We start from the raw sequence: 23,017 nt of genomic DNA, 5'->3' as shown, positions 1-23,017 counted from the left end.
GTTTTTTTCTCCTAGATCCCTGCAAATTGTTCCTGGCCATTACACGGCCACTAATGGAGAAGTCTATTACATGCGATTGTACCACAGTGTATTAGTCTCTGTGTACAATGTTCTCCTAGTTCTGCTCCTCTCGCTCTGCATCACTTCCTGGAGGTTGTTCCAGTCTCCATGGAACTCCTCCACTTTATTATTCCTTTTAGCACAATAGTATTCCATCACCAACATATACCACAATTTGCTCAGCCATTCCCCAATTGATTGGCATCCCCTCGTTTTCCAGTTTTTGGCCACCACAAAGAGCGCAGCTATGAATATTTTTGTACAAGTTTTTTTGTCCATTATCTCTTTGGGGTACAGACCCAGCAGTGCTATGGCTGGATCAAAGGGTAGATATTCTTTTGTCGCCCTTTTGGCATAGTTCCAAATTGCCCTCCAGAATGGTTGGATCAGTTCACAACTCCACCAGCAATGAATTAATGTCCCTACTTTGCCACATCCCCTCCAGCATTCATTACTTTCCTTTGCTGTTATGTTAGCCAATCTGCTAGGTGTGAGGTGATACCTCAGAGTTGTTTTGATTTGCATCTCTCTGATTATGAGAGATTTAGAACACTTCTTCATGTGCTTATTAATAGTTTTGATTTCTTTATCTGAGAACTGCCTATCCATGTCCCTTGCCCATTTATCAATTGGAGAATGGCTTGATTTTTTGTACAATTGATTTAGCTCTTTATAAATATGAGTAATTAAACCTTTGTCAGAGGTTTCCATGAAGATTTTTTCCCAATTTGTTGTTTTCCTTCTGATTTTAGTTACATTGGTTTTGTTTGTACAAAAGCTTTTTAGTTTGATGTCAAAATTATTTATTTTACATTTTGTGATTCTTTCTATGTCTTGCTTGGTTTTAAAACCTTTCCCCTTCCAAAGGTCTGACATGTATACTATTCTATGTTCACCTAATTTACTTATGGTTTCCTTCTTTATGTTTAAGTCACTCACCCATTTTGAATTTATCTTGGTGTAGGGTGTGAGGTGTTGATCTATTCCTAGTCTCTCCCACACTGTCTTCCAATTTTCCCAGCAGTTTTTATCGAATAGTATATTTTTGTCCCAAAAGCTGGGATCTTTGGGTTTATCGTATACTGTCTTGCTGAGGTCTCTTTCCCCCAGTCTATTCCACTGATCTTCCTTTCTGTTTCTTAGCCAGTACCAAATTGTTTTGATGACTGCTACTTTGTAATATAGTTTAAGGTCAGGGACTGCAAGGCCCCCATCATATGTGTTTTTTTTTTCATTATTTCCCTGGATATCCTTGATCTTTTGTTCTTCCAAATGAACTTTGTTATGGTTTTTTCTAAATCAGTGAAGAAGTATTTTGGGAGTTCAATGGGTATGGCACTAAATAGATAAATAAGTTTGGGTAGGATGGTCATTTTTATTATATTGGCTCGTCCTATCCATGAGCAGTTAATGTTTTTCCAATTGCTCAAGTGTAGCTTTAGTTGTGTGGAGAGTGTTTTGTAGTTGTGTTCATATAGTTCCTATGTTTTTTATTTTGTCTAAGGTGATTTTGAATGGGATTTCTCTTTCTAGTTCTTGCTGCTGAGCTGTGTTGGAGATATATAGAAATGCTGATGATTTATGTGGGTTTATTTTGTATCCTGCAACTTTGCTAAAGTTGTTGATTATTTCAATTAGCTTTTTGGTTGAATCTCTAGGATTCTTTAAGTAGACCATCATGTCATCTGCAAAGAGTGATAACTTGGTCTCCTCCTTGCCTATTTTGATGCCTTCAATTTCTTTTTCTTCTATAATTGCTACTGCTAGTGTTTCTAGTACAATGTCAAATAGTAGAGGTGATAATGGGCATCCTTGTTTCACTCCTGATCTTATTGGGAATGCATCTAGTTTATCCCCATTGCAGATGATATTAGCTGATGGTTTTAGATATATACTGTTTATTATTTTTAGGAATGACCCTTCTATTCCTATGCTTTCTAGTGTTTTTAATAGGAATGGGTGTTGTATTTTATCAAATGCTTTTTCTGCGTCTATTGAGATAATCATGTGGTTCTTGCTGGTTTGCTTATTGATGTGGTCAATTATGTGGATGGTTTTCCTAATGTTGAACCAGCCCTGCATCCCTGGTATAAATCCTACTTGATCATGGTGAATGATCCTTCTGATCACTTGCTGGAGTCTTTTTGCTAGTATCCTATTTAAGATTTTTGCATCTATATTCATTAGGGAGATTGGTCTATAGTTTTCTTTCTCTGTTTTTGACCTGCCTGGTTTTGGAATCAGTACCATGTTTGTGTATTGTACTTATTTACAGTGAATAATTTTATTTGTTAGGAATGAAGAATAAATGTATACATTGTAAATTTATTTCTTATGAGTGGAGAGCAAATCCTCAATATAAGTGATTAGTTCATGTGGGTCACTAAGTTGTCAATTATTACTTTTTACAAATAATTTGTTAAAGGATTATCAGTCAACAAGCATATATTAAGCATTATTATGTGTCAGAAACTATGTGTGCTAAGTGTTACAGGTTTCAAAGAAAGGCAAAAACATGATCCCTGTCCTCCAGGAGATCACATTCTAATAAGGAAGAAAAGATGAAATCAACCAGGTACATAAAAGATATATGTAAGATAGAAGAAAGGGAACCTCAGAGAAGAGAAGGCCCATGAAGACATTTCTTTCTATTCAAGGGAATATGCAAGTCAATAAGCATCTGGCCAGGCACTTTTTAAGAACTGGAAATAGAAAGGCAAAAAACCAAAAGCAAAGTATCTGCCATCAAGGAACTTACAATTCAATAAGGGAAACAAATACATTTTTACTATGTTAAAAAAAAAAAAAGATAAACACACACATACATATACACAGGAAAAATTAATTGGAGATAATCTCAGGGGGTAGTAAGTAGAATTTTAGGGAGAACTAGAAAAAAGCAATATCCAGAATTATGGCTGTGATAGTAATAATTTCCTTTGGATATCACATTTTAGAAATGCCAATGATATGTTGGGATATATCAGGATGATGATGAGGTGGAGATTATTCTATACAAGAATCAGGTGAAGTAATGAAACATTTAGGCTAAAGAAGTCTTGGGAAGTAAGAGTGGGTGGCATGTGAATTATCTTCACCATTTTAAGGATGGTCATGTAGAAAAGAAATTAGACTTTTACACAGCTTGGCCCATGGGAAAGAACTAGATACACTGGGTAAAAGTTGCAGAGAGGTAGCTTTTAGCTTGATTTAAAGAGAAAATGAGAGCTGGAAAACCATTTGTATAGAATATTCTAGAAAGAAGTCTTACACTGGAATGGATTTAACTTTAGGAGCAAGATAAACACTGTACTACTCTCCATGGAATATCAAAAGGCTCAGTTGTCCAGCACTTTATAGAGAGAGCTCTCATAGAGAAAATGTAAAAGGACGTGAATAATAATCATAAAGGCTGAGAAGGGAGAGGTGAGTTTAGGTCTGTACTCACATTGGTGAGATGTTTCCATGGAAATAGTGTAACTCCACCTAATGCAAATATTTTCCCATTGTATTTTTGGAATACTGTGCTATCCATCCAATTTCCTCAACCAATGACTCACATATTTACATCATATTTCCTACATTTCCCCAAATAACTATCAGTAAAAGAGGCAGTATGGCCAAAACAGAGCTTATTGACTTTCCTCTCAAACCTTTCCCTCTTGTGAATGTCCCTACTTCTATCAAGGACACCATCATCATTCCAATCTCATGTTCACATCTAAGCAAAATTCCTCATTATCCTGATTCCTCAATCTTCTTTACTTCACATACAAAATAAATTAACAAATTGTATTTTTTTACTTCCACAATATCTCTAGCATCTATACCTTCCCACTACTCATAGTTCAGACTGCCATCATCTTTCTCCTGGAATACTGAAAATGACATCTAAATCAGATTCCCAACTCAAGTATATCCCCTCCCTCTCCATTCTCTAAACTGCCAGAGTGATTTTTCCTTAAATTCAGGTCATTACCCAACTCAATGAACTCAGACAACTCCAAATTGCCTCTATGGTCAGATGTTAAGTCCTCAATTAAATATTTAAAGTCCTTCACAACTTGGTCCCAGTCTATTCTTCAAGTCTTATTACAGTGTCTTCCTTTTCTTTTAGTAAAAATCAAACTGGCTACTATAAAAATTAAATTAGTTTCTCTACTAAAAGTATTATATTTTTAGAGGTTTATTAAAGATTATTAGAAATCAAGGATAAAGAAATACAAAACTAAGAAGGCATGTGCCTAGAGCACTAGCCCATTCACAATTCACTTACTACATCTTGAGAGCCCCGTATGCTTAGAAGCGGAAGCAGAGTGCGAGTAGGCAATACAGTCAGTTTAAATACCCATTTTGGTTTGGCCCAGGTGGGGATTCAGGTGAGATTCTAGGGAATCCTGGGAACTCCCAAGGATTTCTGGGGATTGAAGTCTGGGGTTCAAATCTCCATTTTTACACTACTTTGCTGTTCTCAACGCATGGAATTTCATCTCCCATGTCCATGCCTTTGCTCTGATACTGACTCCATTCCTAGAAAGCACTCTACTCTTCAACTCCATCACTTAGCATTCCAGGTAGAAACATCAAGCTTCACCTTATGTACCATCTTCTACATGAAACATTCCCCAAACTATTAGAATATTCTCCCCCCAAACAACTTTGTATATTTTGTGTGTGTGTTCTGTAATTACCTATATATGTAGATTCTGTTTCTCACAATAGACTGTAAGCTGCTCCCTGACAGCAAAGACTACTGTGTTTCTATCCAGCACAGTACTTAGCATATGTATGGTAGCCACTAGATAAATGCTTGCTGACTAACCAACTGTGGTAACAAAGTAAGAGATTCCTAGAAGAAAGACTGTTAAGTTGGAGGGAAGACATGATCAGGGTATCTTTGCAAAAGAAAACACACACTAATTAAGGCTTTGCAAATAGTTATGCCAACAAAAGCAGAGAAACAATTCTGATTTTAAGGACTCCCAAGTAGTTATGCCAAGAAACCAGTCTTTAAAAATCCCAATGGCATTAATTCAAGCTACTGAGTTGACAGATGAAACACAGCAACCATCCTCATTGTAAACATTAAATTTATATCTTTAATAATAAAAATATATTTTAAGAGATTTATTAAAGATCATTAGAAATTAAAGAATAAAGAAGATACAAAATAAAGACCATGTGCCCATGGCTGATCAGCCAGTTCAAACACCCATCCTTACCACCACCAAGCTCTGGACAGGAAGTAAAGAGGTGGGACCTTCCACGTCCCCACCTAATATCCCTTATCTACAGAAAGTACATTATGATAGGAAGTCAGTGGGCTCAAGGAAAATGTAGTTCTTTTTTTTAGGTTAACAAATTTTCAATTAAACATTCTTCCCTGAGATCCGTGGAAGACTAGTCTCTCCAATGGATCTTGTAACCATAACCAACTTTAAAATTACAATAATTTGAGGATTAGAGGAAAAGAGAACAAAACCAATAATTTCTAGGCGCATTGACAAAAAGCCAGTTGGGGGCAGTCCCCTTCGGCTTTAGAGTATACATACAAAATAAATGCATTCAACCCCACACAATTCAAATCACCACATCCCAAAGTTCATTCTGGATCTTCTGGAGCAGCTTGTGGTCTGTGGAGGCATCTTAATGGTGCCTTCTCCAAACAGTTCACTTAATGGATTTGGAGAGGTGGTATGTTTCTTATCCTAAAATTACTCTCAAAAAGAATTTAAACTTTGCAATTTAGAATAATAATAATAATATACCCCTCCCCAAAGAGGGTGTTGAAAAACCCAGGGATCACATAGGAATGCATGGCGGAGTTATGAGGTATATGAATCAATTGGCAAGAAAAATAAAAAACATCCCCCAAAAATCCAAATATAAAAAGGTAATTTCTGGATGACATATAGACTATCAAAGTCTTATGTGTAAAAATTCTAAGTAAAGGAAAACTAAATCTATAACAGGTCCTTGAACCAGGGCCTAAAATAAAATTATTTAAGCAATTATGCATTTACCCAATCAGTAGCCAGGACTATAGAAAGTTTGCCACACCATGAAAGACAGAAAAGGGACTAGATAGGAGCCAGGTAGGAGCCAAATTTGAGATACTTGGTAGAATGTGGGACAAGGAAGACCTGCCTGTTAAAAAGCCGCATCCTTGAACCCCAAACAAGTTCAAGTCCTCTTGTCTTGGTTCAAAATTTCATCAATCCCATTGTGATTGTTTGGTCTCTTTGACCTTGTGCTTGATTGGCACTATGCAGATTAGCTTGGTGCTTCCTTGGCACTGTGCAATGGTTCTTTTTGTATTCCCTTCTCCTGGAATCAGACAAAATCATTAAGCAAAGTCCATAATTTTTTAAACAATCAATGGCATCATTTTTATAGTCTAAAGCTTTTGGGGTATGCATTGACATTATAGCAAATGTATTTTATTTATTTATTTTTTTGTTAATTAGTCAATTCAGAACATTATTCCTTGGTTACAAGAATCATATTCTTTCCCTCCCTCCCCTCCCCCCATTCTTCTGCTTTCTCTCTCTCCTACATTAATCTACATCCCATTCCTAATTAAGAATGGAAGAACAATATAATTACTGTTACAAATATGTATAATCAAACAAAACAAATTTCTGCATTAGCCAGGTCCCAAAAATATATGTTTATCTCATTTTTCATTCTAAGACCTTCACCTCTCTGAGGAGGCAGATAAGCAAGTTTGATCAGTAATTCTCTAATGGACTACTGTTTGTCACTAAGTACATTTTCTGTCATATAAATTGTTCAGCTTCTATTCACTTTATTCTGCATCAGTTCATAAAAGTTTTTCCACAGGTTTCTTTGAAACCAGCCCCTTCATCATTTCTTATAACACAAAAGGATTCCATTACCTTTATATAGTCTTCAGTATATTCTATTTGTCTTAATCTACCTTTCAAAACTCTTTCCCTCCTATTTTCTTGCTGAGTTAAATATATTTCTCTATCCAACTGTAGGAGTACATTAATGCTTCCCTCCTTTGACCAGTTCAGAAGTGGCATTCAAGTCTAAGTCATTCCCTTCCCTGTCTATATACAAACTTGTGCATCCTGATTATATGAGAAAATTTTCCCTAATCTTCCTCAGCCGTCTCTCCTGCTAACCAGAGTCATTTATGATCCTAACTATGGCTCCTGGTATATTAATTTTTTATGTCTACCTGGTTGCTTGCAGTATTTTTTCTTTGACCCCCAAAGATCTGGATTTTATATAATGTTCCAGAGAAAGGGGAGTGACAGTTCATTTTGAATTTTTTTTTTCAGAAGGTGGATCAGTAGAACAATTTCCATTTTGCCTTCAGTTTCTAAGAGTTCATGCCAGTTTTATATTTTTTAAAAAGATTTCTTAAGCTCTTTGGTGGAAGAGGTTTTAGTATTAAAATAATCCAGTGGTTCTTAAAATTTTTTTTCTCCTCAATCTGTTTAACAGTTGAGTTGTTTTTGCCACATTATCTTTTCTTCAAAATTTTTCATTCTTTTGATTTTGTTCCAATAATTTCTTCTTGTCTCATGGAATCATTAGCTTCCATTTAGTCCATCTTAATATTCAGTGACTTTGTTGCATGGCTAATAAACTTTTGTACTTTACATACCAAACAGTTAATTCTCTTTCCAATTCTTTACTCCATAACTATCATTTCATTTCCATCTTTTCCTTTAGCACTTCTTTCATTTATAAATGCATTTTAAAACTTTTTATAAATTCTTCCATTATCTCTTCTAGGAATTCTAATTCAATTTATGCCTAAGTTGTAGGAGTTTTTTTTGAGACTTTGTTCACAAATATTTTGAAGTCATTCTCTTGATCTATTTGTATCCTTAGCATCCCTCCCACCATAATAAGTTTTTTTTTATGGTAGGATTCCTTTTTTCTATTTGCTCCAGCCTACTTTCTGACTTTAGACATTATGTTGGGGTTGGACACTGAGTATTTCTGGAAGGAAGGTCTGATCTGGTGCTGTTTCTGCTTTCTTAGAGTAATAAGCATTTATTTTTTCAAGATCTGAGCAAATGCTCAGATTGGGGTCTTACAAGCTTTTAGTGTTCCCAAAAGGGTATGATTCAGGGCAAAGTCTGATTGCTATTCCCTGTTCCCATCCTCCTTTCTCCCTCCCCCACCTCGGTCTAAGCTTTTCAAATTTCTGGCCATGATTTGAGTCCAAGCACTAGTAGATTATTAATGGACTGGACCACTATCAGCTACCTGGAATGCTCTGCTTCTTCAAAGTTACAAAACCCTAGGCTTTCCTTGGGTCTAGGACTCCTACATAGTTTGTCCCTCTGCAGGTTTCAGCCTGGGATAAAAACTAGATACAAAACCCGGCTCTAATCCTGGGATCTAAGTTCCTTTGCTACTGCTTATTTCTGAATTTCCTTACCTGGTTCAAAGCTCAGGACCCGTGACTACTCATTACTCATGAATATCGACCCTCAAGTACAGGTCCCATTTTCCATCTGCCCTTGATGTGACCCCAAACTGGGTAGGAGGAAACAAAGCTACTAGTTGGCAACTGGTGCCCCAACGAGGGACTGGAATCTTCTTCTGTCTGGTACATAGCCTCTCCGTTGCACTATAGCACTGTAAAGATAATTTTAGGGTTGTGACTTAAAGATCAAGAGTTAATTGGTCGCTAGGGAAAATCCCAAATAAAATACCCAAGTCACTCTGGAAATTTATGGTAATTTAATTAATATAGAGGGAGGAAATTTAAAGAGGAGGGAAGAGGATATAGGATTCTACTGCATGGCCTGTGCCAGAGGGAGTTTTACAGCCAGAAATTCACCACCAAACCAGACAATAGCTTGTAGCCACGTTAAGATGTCAAAAGGCCAGCACTCTGCTCTCAGCTAACTCTCCACTGCCAATCAGGAAAAGAGTGTCCTGAGAGAAGAAAAATCCCAAATATATAGACCTTTCACCCTTGTGTCTCCTCCTCTAAATTTTCACATCTACCAATCACATCAAAGGCTTTCTCCAGGACTGCCCATATTTTTAGTTCTTATCTTCTTTGATTATATCTTTTGAGTTAATTAGCACTTCTTTGTTAAGTTCACCTTTTGTTAATTACTTGACCTTTGGTGATTGATTTAACCTCCATAGTTACTTAACATCTTTTTGTATTAAGACCTAAAAATGGACTTAGCTTAAAGTTCTCCCTTCACTATAAGGTGAGAACAAAGTATCTTCATTGTTCAATCAGGAGATTACAACTTTATCTTCCCCTAAAATACATCTAAGTAGGGTGGAATAATTTAGAGTTCCCAAGACATTCCTGATTTTGTTAAACTAAGTATCTTCATTGTTACAAACAGGAAATAGCTAAATCTAATCTTCACAGTACTCAATGAGTTTTTCAACCCTAGTTATGCCCTATATCCAGCAGACCTCTCTTTTTCCTGACACTGATCTTTTTCTTTTTAAGATTTCCCACAAGGATTATATGCATTTTCTAGCTCTGTTTGGAAATTTTGGGAGGAGGGGAGGAAGGAAAGCACTCAACTGTACTGCTACTACATGATCTTGGCTTTACCCTCAGTCCCCAATGTTTTCCAGAATGTTTAGACCAATTCAATGTTACAGTGTACTAACATAATATGCTCATGTTTTCCCATCTCTGCAAGTCCAGTTATTTTACTGATAAGAAGTACCGAATCCTTCACATACACAATCTTTCATGTGCACAAATCTCACCAGGACACTCTACTTTCTAAGAAGTAAAATTCACATTTTCCAGAAAATTATAAATTCTTTCACAATCTGATGCCATCCTATCCTTCTAATCAAATCTCATAATACTGACTTCCACATGCTCTATTCACTGGCTCAGGATCTATTACATACCCTATTAACTCCTACTCAGTCAATAAACATTTGTTAAAGAGCCTACTATGTGCCAGAGACTGAAGGCCTATACCCAAAAGATATCAACAAAAGTATATACATGAATATTTGTGCCTCTATATAATATGCACATAAATATTTGTACGTATATACAAAAATATTAATAGAAGCTCTTTTCTTAATATCCTATAACTAGAAACTAAAAGGTTATTTTTCTGAGGAATGAATAAATGAATCATAATATATGAATTTAATAAAAATTTATAATTTTATTAGAAAAGGAAAAATGGATAATTTCAGAGAAAACCTGGAAGACCTTCTCTGAACTGATGCAAAGTAAACTGAGAGGAGAATGATTTATGCAATATCAACAATCTTATAAGGAAAAATGGTCATTAAAGGGTTTGCAATTATGATCAAAGCAATGATATACCATGATGTCAGAGGATGGAAACTGAAACAAAATACTCCTTATCAGAAAAGTGGCATTTTTTTTTTAATCCTTACCTTCTGACTTGGAATCAATACTGTATATTGGTTCCAAGGCAGAAGAGTAGTAAGGGCTAGGCAATAGGGGTTAAGTGATTTGCCCAGGGTCACACAGCTGGAAAGTGTCTGAGGTCATATTTGAACCTAGGACCTCCCATCTCTAGACCTGGCTTTCAATCCATTGAACTACCCAATTGCCCCCAAAGTGACATCTTAAAATGCAGAATGATGCATACACATTTAGACATAGCCTATGTATGAAGTTTTGCTTCACTATGTATAATGTTACGAGTATATAGTTTTTAATTTTTCATTGTTCAAGGAAAAAATACTTGTAAAAATAAAAGCAGAGACCAAGGGGGAAAACCATACCGCTCTTCCATTATGTATAAAATTAGAAAAATATACGAATTAAGATTTAAAATTATCTTTTTGATTATTAGGAAAAATAATAACTCATATTTAGCCAGAGACCAAAATTATAAACAGAAATGTCAATTATCTAGTATGTAACTTCCTTGTGATTTCACATATTATTACTGAATGAATAATTTTTTTTTAATTTACAAGAGTTCAATGAAGATTCACCATGATCATAAAACAATGAATTAAACTTCAGGTGAGATTATTTTAGTATTCCACTATTACTTATATAACAAATTATCTACATTTACATATATTTACTTGTATGTAGTAAATAATAAATGTTTGTCGAATGACTTCTATTTTTCTGTATTACTGAACCAATTTGTCTTTTGGAATATTTAGGGTAATAATGGAGAAAACCAGAAATGGTTACATAATCGACTATAAAATTATACTTATGAATTAGTCAAAAATAAAATTACTCAAAAATAAAATATTTAAAAATTTTAAAACTAATTATATCCTATTTCAAGTAAATATCTCGACAGTTGAAAAAAAACACATCTTCCTTGATTCCAGAAGAAAAGCTAGCTTAGCAACAAGTATAAAGTAATCCATTAATGCACCACTTCCTCCAAAATTACTAACAATAATTGTATTCTTAAGTAAATGGTGATGAATATAAGTTCTCTAAAATGGTTCAAGATTCTCAAGAATCTATTTTTCAAAGAGGAAAAAATTCAATGAATCTGATTTTTCAAAAATTAATACTACCAATTTATAACTGGAAGACCTAAACATATCAACTGAGATAGTAATGTAAACTCACTGCATAATAACTTACCTGAAAAGATTTAAAAAATTATAATTGTTAAAAAATTGTATCTTCTTTTTCTGCTTTTTGTTTTGTTTTGAAGGTGGGAATGAAAAGCCAAAGTAAGTTACAAGGATGGAATTCAAGCCAATGTATGATGAATATTTATGGTATAATTACAAGGATATTGTGATTACTACCACAAAATACTCTTTAAAAGCATAGTGTTGTTGTTATTGTTGTCAATAAGCTAAAACACATTCTCAGAAATATGCACAAGTTAAAAATCAATGCACCATTCCAACCTAAGAGTTTATTTACTATAGAGAAGATAACCTGACTTTTAAAAACAATGTGAGTTTGAAGAAAATAAGTTTTCCCAAAATCAAATTAAATATATTCTTAATATTGGGTGGCAAAGTCTTTTTTTATTTATCAAAGAAAAAAAAAACTTGGAATGTCTGAGACGGAAAATCTCCCTTGTACAAACAGAATAAATATGTCCATTTGAAAATATCTTATTAGGATTGCATATAATTTAAAATAATTTTTTCATTAGCTGTGACTCAGAAGTTAAAAAAATTAAAAAGCTAAAAGCTAAATTCTATTTTAAGTCTAGTAAAACAATCAAAAAACATTAAAATAATAATTGCTACTTAAATAAATGTTGAACTCATCTTTTGAATAAAGACAGCAAATGCAGAATGAGATAAGCCCACATACAAAGTACTTGTGTTTATGAAAAAGAAACATCTAGTTAAGTCTGAACATTTCAATATACAAAAGCTATTGAAGCTTGCTCCAAGTCATACAATCATCACCTTGATATTATGTCTAAGAAGTTCTTTATTAAACACCTCACTCCCCTGCCAAAACCAAAGAGTCATCCCTCCACAAATTAAAGAGATGAAGCACTATGGGGGGAAAAAATCTGGTATTTTGAAATATCTTAACTCTGTGGCTTTACACCTATGCAAAAGGATGTTTTGTTTTTTTTTCTACTTGAACTCTAAGACACAAAATAGTTAAGTATGGCAAATCCAAAAAAGTGGACTGTGCTAAGGCTGTTGGCCTGAATGTCCAGATTCACCAACTGCAAAATCAAGTATTTGAGGAGGAAACAGAGCAAGAAAAGCTTAACATTCAAGACACCCAAACCCAAAGAGTTAAGAAGTTCTAAAGCAAAGCCAGAATAATGATGAACAAAAATAAGCATACTTGCTGAGTTAACCAAAAGTAAAATCTGTTGAAAAATAATATCCCTACAAAAAGAAAGTGTGAACCCCTAGAGAATCAGTAACAGTAAGAAACCTGCAAGTTCTGGAAATGCCAAATATTAAAGTACTAGGTATTCTACTTTTTATAAGAGATTTAACTCCTAAACTACTCAATTTAAACATTAAAACAGTTGGTTATACACTTACGGGAAGAAATAATTATTTCATCCTGTAGGTACTATTTTTTTCCTCCATAAAAGTTTCTGGCACTTGGGGTAACCAAGGGAAAGAATTCTTTTACCCTGGCAACTTAACAACTATTTTCAATCAAAAATTTTCTTCACCAAATCCATTATGTAGTATGTTGAACAGTTTAAAGTAGCAAGGCAAAAAACTCATCATTAGCAACAATTTCGATTTTTTAAAATTACACTAATTTTGAAGGAAACAAGTTATGTTTTAATAGGCATAAAGATTTAAGAAATAAAGGTTAAAAGCATAGCCAAGATGGCAAAGGAGGTACAGGAGCCCATCTAATTGCTACCAAATTACCCTCCAAAAAGCAAAGATAAGGCTTCAAAATGAATTCTGGAGCAATTTAACTTAAGAAAAGACACAGTACAGCAATTTTTTAGCCCAAAACAACTTAAAAGGCCAGCATTACAGATCTAGTGCATTTCAGTGAAGATGGGGTGCAGTGAACCAGGACAGGCCCACAAAGGCAATAGACCTTAGACACAACTGAATCAATAGCTGAGGATTCGGGAACTCTCAGCTACAGTTGGTAAGGGGGATCAGACAACTGCTCAGAAGGAGACTGCAAGGGTCCCTTGATTAGCTCTGGGTACAAGACTCCTGTTGCAATCATGTAAAACATTTTCCTCTATTAATCCTTTTGTGGAAGGAAACTCAAATAGAAAAAAAACAATAAGTGAAAAATAGTTTGCTTTGGTCTGGATTCAGACTGAGTTCTTTTTCTCTGGAAGTAGATGGCCATTTTTTTTTGGTTGTTTTGGATCATTGTATTGCTGAGAACCACTAAGTTATTAATAGTAGTAGTTGACAGCAAAGTATTTCTGTCACTATACAATGTTTGGGTTCTGCTTATTTCACTCTGCTTCAGTTAATGTAAGTCTTTTCGGGTTTTGCTCTTCTGTAATAATATTCCATTACAATCATATATGATAGGATACTCAGCCATTCCCCAATTGATGGCTATACCAACATTTTCCAAATCTTGACTCTACAAAAAGAGCTCCTTTAAATATTTTTGTACATATAGGTCCTTCCCCTTGTTTTGGGTTTTGTTTTATTTTTTAATCTCTCTGAGATATAAACCTTGTAATGATATTGCTGGGTCAAAGGGTATAAACTGTTTTATAATGCTGAATGACTGAATCAGTTCACAACAATGCATTCATGTCCCAGCTTTCCTACATGCCCTTCAAGTTTTGTCATTTTTCCTTTTCTGACATAATAACCAATCTGATAAGTGTAAGGTAGTACCTCGGAGGTGTTTTAATTTGCAATTTTCTCATTAATAGAGATTTAGAACATTTTTAAAATGATTATAGAGCTTTGATTAATTTGTTGGTTCATATCCTTTAAACATTTATCAACTGGGGAATGACTTGCACTCTAATGTATTCAGCTCATTTCTCTATATATTTGAGGTATTTAGATATTTAGTAGAATGAGGTATTTAGTAGAAACTTGTAAAAATTTCCACACCATTATGATTATTGCATATTACTTTCCATCCCAATTAACACTTGTTTTGTATCTGGCTTCTACCTCCCCCAATCTGCCTTCTTTCCAATTAGTCCCATTCCCCCCTTCTCTTATTCCCTTCTCCCCTCCTACTTTCCTGTAAGGTAAGATAGCTTTCTCTACCAAACTGATTCTATATGTTCTTTCCTCATTGAGTCAATTCTGATAAGAATAAGGTTCACATGCTTTCCTCCCCACCTCCCCCATCTTCACCTACACTATGAATGCTCTTTCATGCCTCTTTTATGTATAATAATTTACCTAATTCTATTTTTCCCTTCTACCTCCTCCCAATGCATTCCTCTTTCTCAGGTGTTAATTTAATTTTTACATCATCTCATCATATTCAACATACACCCTCATCCTCTGTCTATTATGCTCCTAACTGCCCTAATAATGAAAAAGTTCTTTGGCATTACAAGAATCATCTCCCCGTGTAGGGATACACACAGTTTAACTTTTTTGAATGTCTTTTCAGTTCCCTTTCCTGTTTAATACCTTTTTATTATTCTCTTGAGTCTTGTATTTTAAGAGTCACATTTTCCATTAAGCTCTGTTCTGTTCATTAGGAATGTTTGAAAGTCCTCTATTTCATTGAATATCCATTCCCCCACCCCAAAGGATTATGCTAAGTGTTGCAGAGTAAGTGATTCTTAGTTGAGGCTCCCTGCCTTCTGGAATATCATATTCTAGGTCTTCTAAAACTGTAACGTAGAGACTATTAAGTCTTGTGTTATTCTGAGTATAGCTCCATATCTGAATTGTTTCTTTTTGACTGCTTGCAATATTTTCTCCTTGACTTGGTAGTTTTGCAATATGGCTATAATATTTCTAGGAATTATCCTTTTTGGATCTTTTTCAGTAAATGATCAATGGATTCTATCAATGTCTATTTTGTTCTCTGACTAGAATATCAGGACACTTTTCCTTGAAGATTTCTTGAAAGATGAAGTATAAGGTCTTCTTATTGATCATGACTTTTAGGTAGTCCAATTATTCTTAAAGTATCTCTCCTGGATTTATTTTCCAGGTCATTTAATTTTCTGATGAGATATTTTACATTTTCTTCTATTTTTTTCATTCTTTGGACTTTGTTCAATTGTTTCTCAATTTCTCATAAAGGCATCAGCTTCCACTTGCCCAATTCTAATGTTAAAGGCATGATATTCTTGAGTGAGCTTTTGTACCTCCTTTTCCATTTGGCCAATTCTACTTTGTAAAAAGTTATTTTCTTCAATGAATTTTTTCATCTCTTTTTCCAAAGGAGCAATCTGTCTTTCAAGATTTTTTCTCAAGTGTATTTTTGTATTTCTTTTTCCATTTGGCCAATTTTTTTCTAAAATAAGTTCTCTTCTTTGGATTTTTGTGCATCTTTTGCCAATTGATTTATTCTGTTTTTAAAGGTCTGCTCCCCAGAAATCTACAAAATAACTTAGAAAGGGTACAAATACCTGGGATTATCAGAAAAGGCTTTGTAGGAGGTAATATGAGTTGAAGTTTGAAGGCTGCAAGAGAGGTTAAGAGGTGGAGTTGAGGAAAGAATACATTCTAGGCATGGGAGATAGGCTATAAGAAGGCAAAGAAGTAGGAGATGCAATACTTCATGCAAACAACACCAAGTAGACCAATTTCAATAGAAATGATATCTATTAAGGGGTATAACAATCTTGAAAAGAACTTAGCACAATGTTTAGAATATAGTTGGCTCTTAATAAATGTTTATTGCCTTTCAATCTGAAAAGGCAAACTGGATCCAGATTATGAAGAGCTTAAACTGCCAAATATAAGAGTTTTTACTTTCTCCTAAGAGTAAATGTGAGGCACTGAAACCTTTTCAGTAGGGGACTGTCATAGTAAGATCTGTGCTTTAACAATGTCACTTTGGAAGCCTTAAGATAGATTAGAAAATAACCAATCAAGAGACTACTGTAATCAGAGATAGTAAGGGCCTAAAATGAGTCAGTGTTGCCTATGCAAGTAGAGAGAAGGGATTCTGTGTAAATTATGTTGTAGAGTTAAAATTGGCAAGACTTGGCAAATGAATGATGAAGTGAGGGATGAAGTAAGAGTTGAGGATATTTCCAAGGTTACAAATCAATGTAGCTGGAAGGATGGTGCTACCCTCAACAAAAACTGGGATGTTAGAGGGAAGTTTAGGTTTACAGTAAGTGATTCTCTTTTGGACATACTGAGAATAAGATGCTATGAAAAAAATAATGAAAAATATCCAATTATCTGATGGTGATATGGAATTTCAAGTCTTAATCCAATGGGGACTGATATAGATATCTGACAATCATCTTCATAAAGATAACTGAACTCATGGAAACTCTAAGGAGCAGCTGTTCTTAACATGGAATCTACAGATTCCTGAAATGATAAGGGAGGTGTGTAAACCTGGTTAATTGAAATATTTTAAAAGAACTTTTAGATAATTGCTATTGTATTGTATTAGTTTTAAAGTTTTCCTGAACTCTAGGTAGGAAATGCTATGTTAATTTTCTAAGAGAAGGCTGCTGACTACTTTTTAATGTATGAGGGAAAAGTTCATCAAATGCTTCATAATTTATCTCTAAAATGATGGAGAAAGATATAGAAAGATAGATGAACACAAAAAGAGTCAGAGTATGTGGTGCCTAGTTAAGTATTATGAACCAGATCTATGATTTCAAAAGTAGAAGGAGTGCCCAATGGAGAAAAATCCTTCTCTTGAATATCTGTTCTTAAGAAATAGCCAAAACCATTGAGCTAGAATAAGGGCTTTACCAGAGGTTCACAAAGCTAGTATGCCTTAAATTTGAACACAGGTCTTCCAAGATTTGAAGTTGTCTCTTTCTTTTCTTTTCTCTCTTTTTTTCCTTATTTCCTTTCACTTTTTCTTCCTTTCTTTCTGATAACTATATAAACATTATGCATGTATATAATATAAATGTAAAAGATGGTAAGATTTTTTTTAATTTATTTTTTCAAACCCGTATTTATATTTCATTAACAATGAGACATTTATCATGTAATTTCGAATGTCTAATTGCAAATCCCAAGTTTGAGTTCAAACACCTTAACGTTATTATACTACCAAAAAAATTCAATTTTTAAAAATAACTTACTATATACACACCTGCTGTTCTATCAATCTGAGCAGGAAACCATTTCACCCCCGCATCATTGAAATAGAAAAGTGCTTATTAAAACATTAATCACAGTCCATTATATTCTGACTCACTGCCAAAAGCTCCCATTACATCACTGAAAATATCTATTAACCAAAACCTGCTTCTGACAAGTTACAGAAGTGTGGGGTATAGAATTTAGTAATGCAAAAGTCAGTTTACAATTGATTTTGCAGTGGCAGTAAAGATAATTAATTTTTTTTGACATTTATTACAGTGAGAGAGTTGATTTAACTGGTGTTTCTACTGTAAAATTATTCAAAAATTCTTTAAACTTCACCCAGTATTATTAAACAAATTTATTGTCAATGTATTAAATACCCATGGCTGGATTAAAAAAAATGTTTAAAATGTGCAGATACTTCAGTGTATGTAAAACTATATTGTCTTGTGTAAATATGGACCTTGTTTAGAACCACGTCTCACAGGAAATTGTAGCAAATGAAAACCATCCCCCTTTTTCCACCCCTACACTTCAGAATTTATGTTTTTAAATTTAAAACCAGATATGTAAAAGAATCCCCCCCCAAAATAAAATTACTTTCAAGTCAGAGTTAAGCATGGCATGCTAATACATTTTTATACTTTAGTACCAGAATAATCTCTACTGAATTTATTTAGTCTAGCCTCTGATCTTCATTTTACTTAGTAAATGCACTAAGAAAATAAGCCAATGGAAAAAAGGAATTAGGATGACTTAAGTAATATAATAAGCCAGTTAGACAGAGAGCTGGATGGGGAAAGTCTAAGAAAGGAGGGCAAAAATGTTTTAATTTTAAAATTTAGTGATCTTAATAGACATTAATATGCATAATCAAACAAAGAAACTGAGGGGGAAATAATATAAAAATGTCAATTTCTTCTAATGCCTTCATTTGGGTTAGTTTTCACTTTAGATAGACTCTTTCCATTTGAGGCAAGTAATACACACAAATAATCAAACAAAGCAACTGAGGGGGAAATAATATAAAAATGTTAATTTCTTCTAATGCGTTCAGTTGAGTTAGTTTTCACTTTAAATAGACTCTTTCCATTTGAGGCAAGTAATAATAAATATAAAAGGCTGGAGCATATTTTATTATGCACCATCTAAAGTAAAAAAAGCAGGAACAGCAATAATGATATAAAAAAGGCTAAAGTAGAAATTGATCTGATTAAAAGAGATAAGGAAGGAAATAACATTTTGCTAAAGGGTATTATAAACAACGAGGTAATATCATTACTAAACCTTTATGCACCAAATGGTATAGCATTTAGATTTCTAAAGGAGAAATTGAAAGACCTTAAGGAGAAAATATCATGAGACCATACTAGTGGGAGATCTCAACCTTCCCCTTTCAGAGCAAGATAAATCAAATGAAAAAATAAATAAAACAGAAATAAGGAAAGTGAATGAAATAACAGAAAAATTTGAGTTAATAGATATCTGATGAAAACTGAACAGGCATAAAAAAGGAAAATACCTTCTTCTCAGCAGCATATAGTACATATACAATGATCAACCATGTACTAAGGAATAGAAATATTCCAAACAAATGCAGAAAAAAAATAATGCAACTTTTTTCAGATTATAATGGAAAAAATTATACTTAACGAGGATCCAAGAAAAGACAAATTTAAAATTAACTAGAAACTAAATAATCTAATTCTTCAAAACTAGTGGGTCAAAAAAAAATCATAGAAACAATTACAGACTTTATTAAAGAGAATGACAATGAGGAGACCACATATCAAAATCTATGTGATACAGCCAAAGCAGGAGAAAATTTATATTTCTGAGTGCCTATATCAACAAAATAGAAAGGGATGAAATCAATGAATTGGGCTTGCAACTTATAACATTAGAGAAAAGAAAAATTAAAAATCCCCAGATAAAACCTAAATTGGAAATCCTAAAAATTAAAGGAGAAATTAATAAAATTGAAAATAAAAAAACTATTGAACCAATAAACAAGAGTAGAAACTGGTATCTTGAAAAAACAAATAAAATAAAGTACCAGTTAATCTAAATTAAAAAAGAAAGAAGAGAATCAAATTAGTGGTATCAAAGATGAAAAGGATCTCATCTCTAACGAAGAGGAAATAAAGGTAACTATTAAGAACAATTTTGCCCAATTATATGGAAATAAATATGACAATGAAATGGGTGAATATTTCCAAAAATATAAATTGCTTAGATTAACAAAATAGGAAACATAATACTTAAATAATCCCATCTCAGGAAAAGAAAATGAAGAAGCCATAAAGAAAAAATTTCCAGGAGGCAAAATTGGAACATTAATACATTGCTGGTGGAGTTGTGAATTGATCCAACCATTCTAGATGGCAATTTGGAACTATTCCCAAAGGGCTTTAAAAGACTGCCTGCCATACCACTGATCGAGCCATACCACTGTTGGGTTTATACCCAAAAGAGATCATAAGGAAAAAGACTAAATATTTATAGCTACACTCTTTGTGGTGGCAAAAAATTGGAAAATGAGAGGATTCCCTTCAATTAGGGAATGGCTGAAAAAACTGTGGTATCTGTTTGTGATGGAATGCTATTGTGCTCAAAGGAATAATGAACTGGAGGAATTCCATGTGAACTGGAACAACCTCCAGGAATTGATGCAGAGTTAAAGGAGCACAACTAGGAGAACAGAATACACAGAATTCTAGCAGAACTAGAATACACAGAGAAGGATACACTGTGGCACAATCAAATGTAATGGACTTCTCTACTAGGAGCAATGCAATAATCCAGGACAATTCTGAGGGGTTTATGAGAAAGAACACTATACACATTCAGAGGAAGAACTGTGGGAATAGAAACACAGAAGGAAAACAACTACATGATCATATGGGTTGATGGGGATGATTGAAGATATAGACTATAAACAATTACCCTCGTGCAAATATCAATAATATGAAAATAGGTCTTGATCAATGACACATGTAAAACCCAGTGGAATTGTGCATCAGCTAGAGGGGTGGGGTGGAGAAGGGAGGGAAAAAACATGAATATTGTAACCATGGAAAAATACTCTAAATTAATTAACTAAATAAAAATTTTCAAGTTAAAAAAAGTACCCAGGGTCAGATGGAATCACAAGTGAATTCTATCAAACATTTAAAGAACAACTAATCCCAATTTTTATACAAACTATTTGACAAAATAAGCAAAGAAGGAGCCTTACCAAATTCTCTTTATCACACAAATATGGTACTAATTCTAAAGCCAGGCAAACCAAAAACAGAAAAAGGAAACTACAGACCAATTTCCTTAATGAACATAGGAGTAAAAATCTTAAATAAAATACAAGTAAAATGTCTACAGCAAGTTATCAGAAGGATTATTCAGTATGACCAGGTGGGATTTATACCAGGAATGGTTTCATATTAGCAAAACCATCCACGTAATTGACCATATCAATAATTAAACCAACAAAAATCACAAGATTATCTAATAGATGCAGAAAAAGCCTTTGACAAAATGCAACACCCATTACTACCCATTTCTGTCAGGGGATTCTGACAAACATTCCAGGGTCCAAAAGGAGGGAAGAGAATGAGACATGGTAAGAAGGATGGTATGCATCAGAAGGGCCACTAAAAGGTGGTAGCAATCATAGGCCAGTTTTATTAATCACAAGTAGTATTTTATAGAGAAAGTGATGTAGACTAAGGGATTCTGTCAGGTTTTCAGATATACAATGAATGTAGATAATTTATCATTCCTTTACAATACTTAGTTTACCTCATCGAATCTAGACAGTTTTCTATAGGCTGATAAATTAATATGTCAATGTGTATCCATCTAACCCAGTTTCTCAGGGAATGCATATATCAATGTTTTTTTTGGAAGAACATTCAGTTTCTGCAGGGAGGTGTGGAAAAGAGGGGTTTGGGGGGGGTCTCATGTGAGGAGTGAGCTACATGTTTGGCTTTATCTAGACTATGGCTTTGACTTTACTGGGGTCTACTCTCACTACTAGGAATTACACATTCCTACTGAAGACTCTAGAAAGTATAGGAATAAAAGGGACATTCCTCAAATAATAAATATTATATATTTAAAACCATCAGCAAGTATCATTTGCAATGGGGAAAAGCTAGAAGTCTTCCCAATAAGATCAGGAGTAAAGCAAGGATGACCATTATCACCTCTATAATTTAATATTGTACTAGAAACTCAAGCAGTAGCACTGAGATGAAAAAGAAATTGAAGAGATTAAAGTAGGCAATGAGGAAACTAAACTATCACTCTTTGCAGATTACATGATTTTATATATATATATATATATATATATATATATATATATATATATATATATATATATATATATATATATATATATATATATATAAAGAACCCTAGAAAATCAACTAAAAGGCTAGTGGAAATAATTAGCAACTTTTGGAAAGCTGAAAGGTACAAAATAAAACAATATAAATATTCAGCATTTCTATATGTTTCCAACAAAACTCAGCAGCTGGAGTTAGAAAGAGAAACTCCACTTAAAATCACTCTAGACAATATAAAATATTTAGGAATCTATCTGCCAGGAAGAACAAAGGACTACATGCACACAAGTATAAAGCACTTTTCACACAATTAAAATGTATCTAAATACTTGGAAAAGCATTCATTGCTCAAGGGTAGGATGAACTTATAATAATATATTATAACTTATAATAAAAATGGTAATCCTACCCAAATTAATCTACTTATTCAGTGCCATACCTATCAAGCTACCAAAAAACTTCTTTATAGAATTAGAAAAAATTGTAACAAAGCTCATCTGGAAGAACAAAAGATAAAGAACATGAAGGGAAATAATTTTTTTAAAAATGTGAAGGATGGGGGCCTAGCAGTACCATATCTTAAACTGTACTATAAAAAGGTGGTAATTAAAACAATATGGTACTTACTGGCTAAGAGACAGAAGGGTGGACTAATAGAATAGACTTGGGATAAATGACCTCAGCAATATAGTGTTTGATAAACCCAAAGGCCCTAGCTTTTGGAACAAGAACTCCCTATTGTAAATACCAAAACTGTAAAGGATAATTTTAGTGTTTTGACTTAAAATCTAAATAAGTGGTCACCAGGGGAAAATTCCCAAGTCAGCTGGGGATTTATGGAAATTTTAATTAATAAAGAGAGAGTAATTAAGGGAAGGGAGGGAGAGAGGGAGAGGGAGAGGGGGTGGGGGGGGGGAGAGAGAGAGAGAGAAAGAGAGTTAATTTAAACTGTTCTG

The 23,017-nt window shown here is 33.8% G+C and overlaps 1 protein-coding gene across 2 annotated transcripts in view; it reads right to left on the bottom strand.

Moving 5' to 3' along the window:
* MNAT1 (MNAT1 component of CDK activating kinase) overlaps positions 1-23,017 on the bottom strand; it is a 284,646-nt gene that overhangs the window by 41,001 nt on the left and 220,628 nt on the right. Inside the window, exon 8 of one of the 2 annotated variants that reach the window (XM_056810856.1) lies at positions 6,102-6,387. The exons of the other annotated variant lie outside the window; for it this stretch is intronic. Within the exon in view, the coding sequence (XP_056666834.1) occupies positions 6,264-6,387 (124 nt within the window). The 3' untranslated portion in view covers positions 6,102-6,263. Of the gene's footprint in view, positions 1-6,101; positions 6,388-23,017 lie in introns of those variants that run through there. 2 annotated transcript variants of the gene reach the window in all.

This window comes from Monodelphis domestica, chromosome 1 (genome assembly GCF_027887165.1).
Source record: "Monodelphis domestica isolate mMonDom1 chromosome 1, mMonDom1.pri, whole genome shotgun sequence".
Lineage (NCBI taxonomy): Eukaryota > Metazoa > Chordata > Mammalia > Didelphimorphia > Didelphidae > Monodelphis > Monodelphis domestica.
This window is presented reverse-complemented; position numbering and strand designations above follow the sequence as displayed.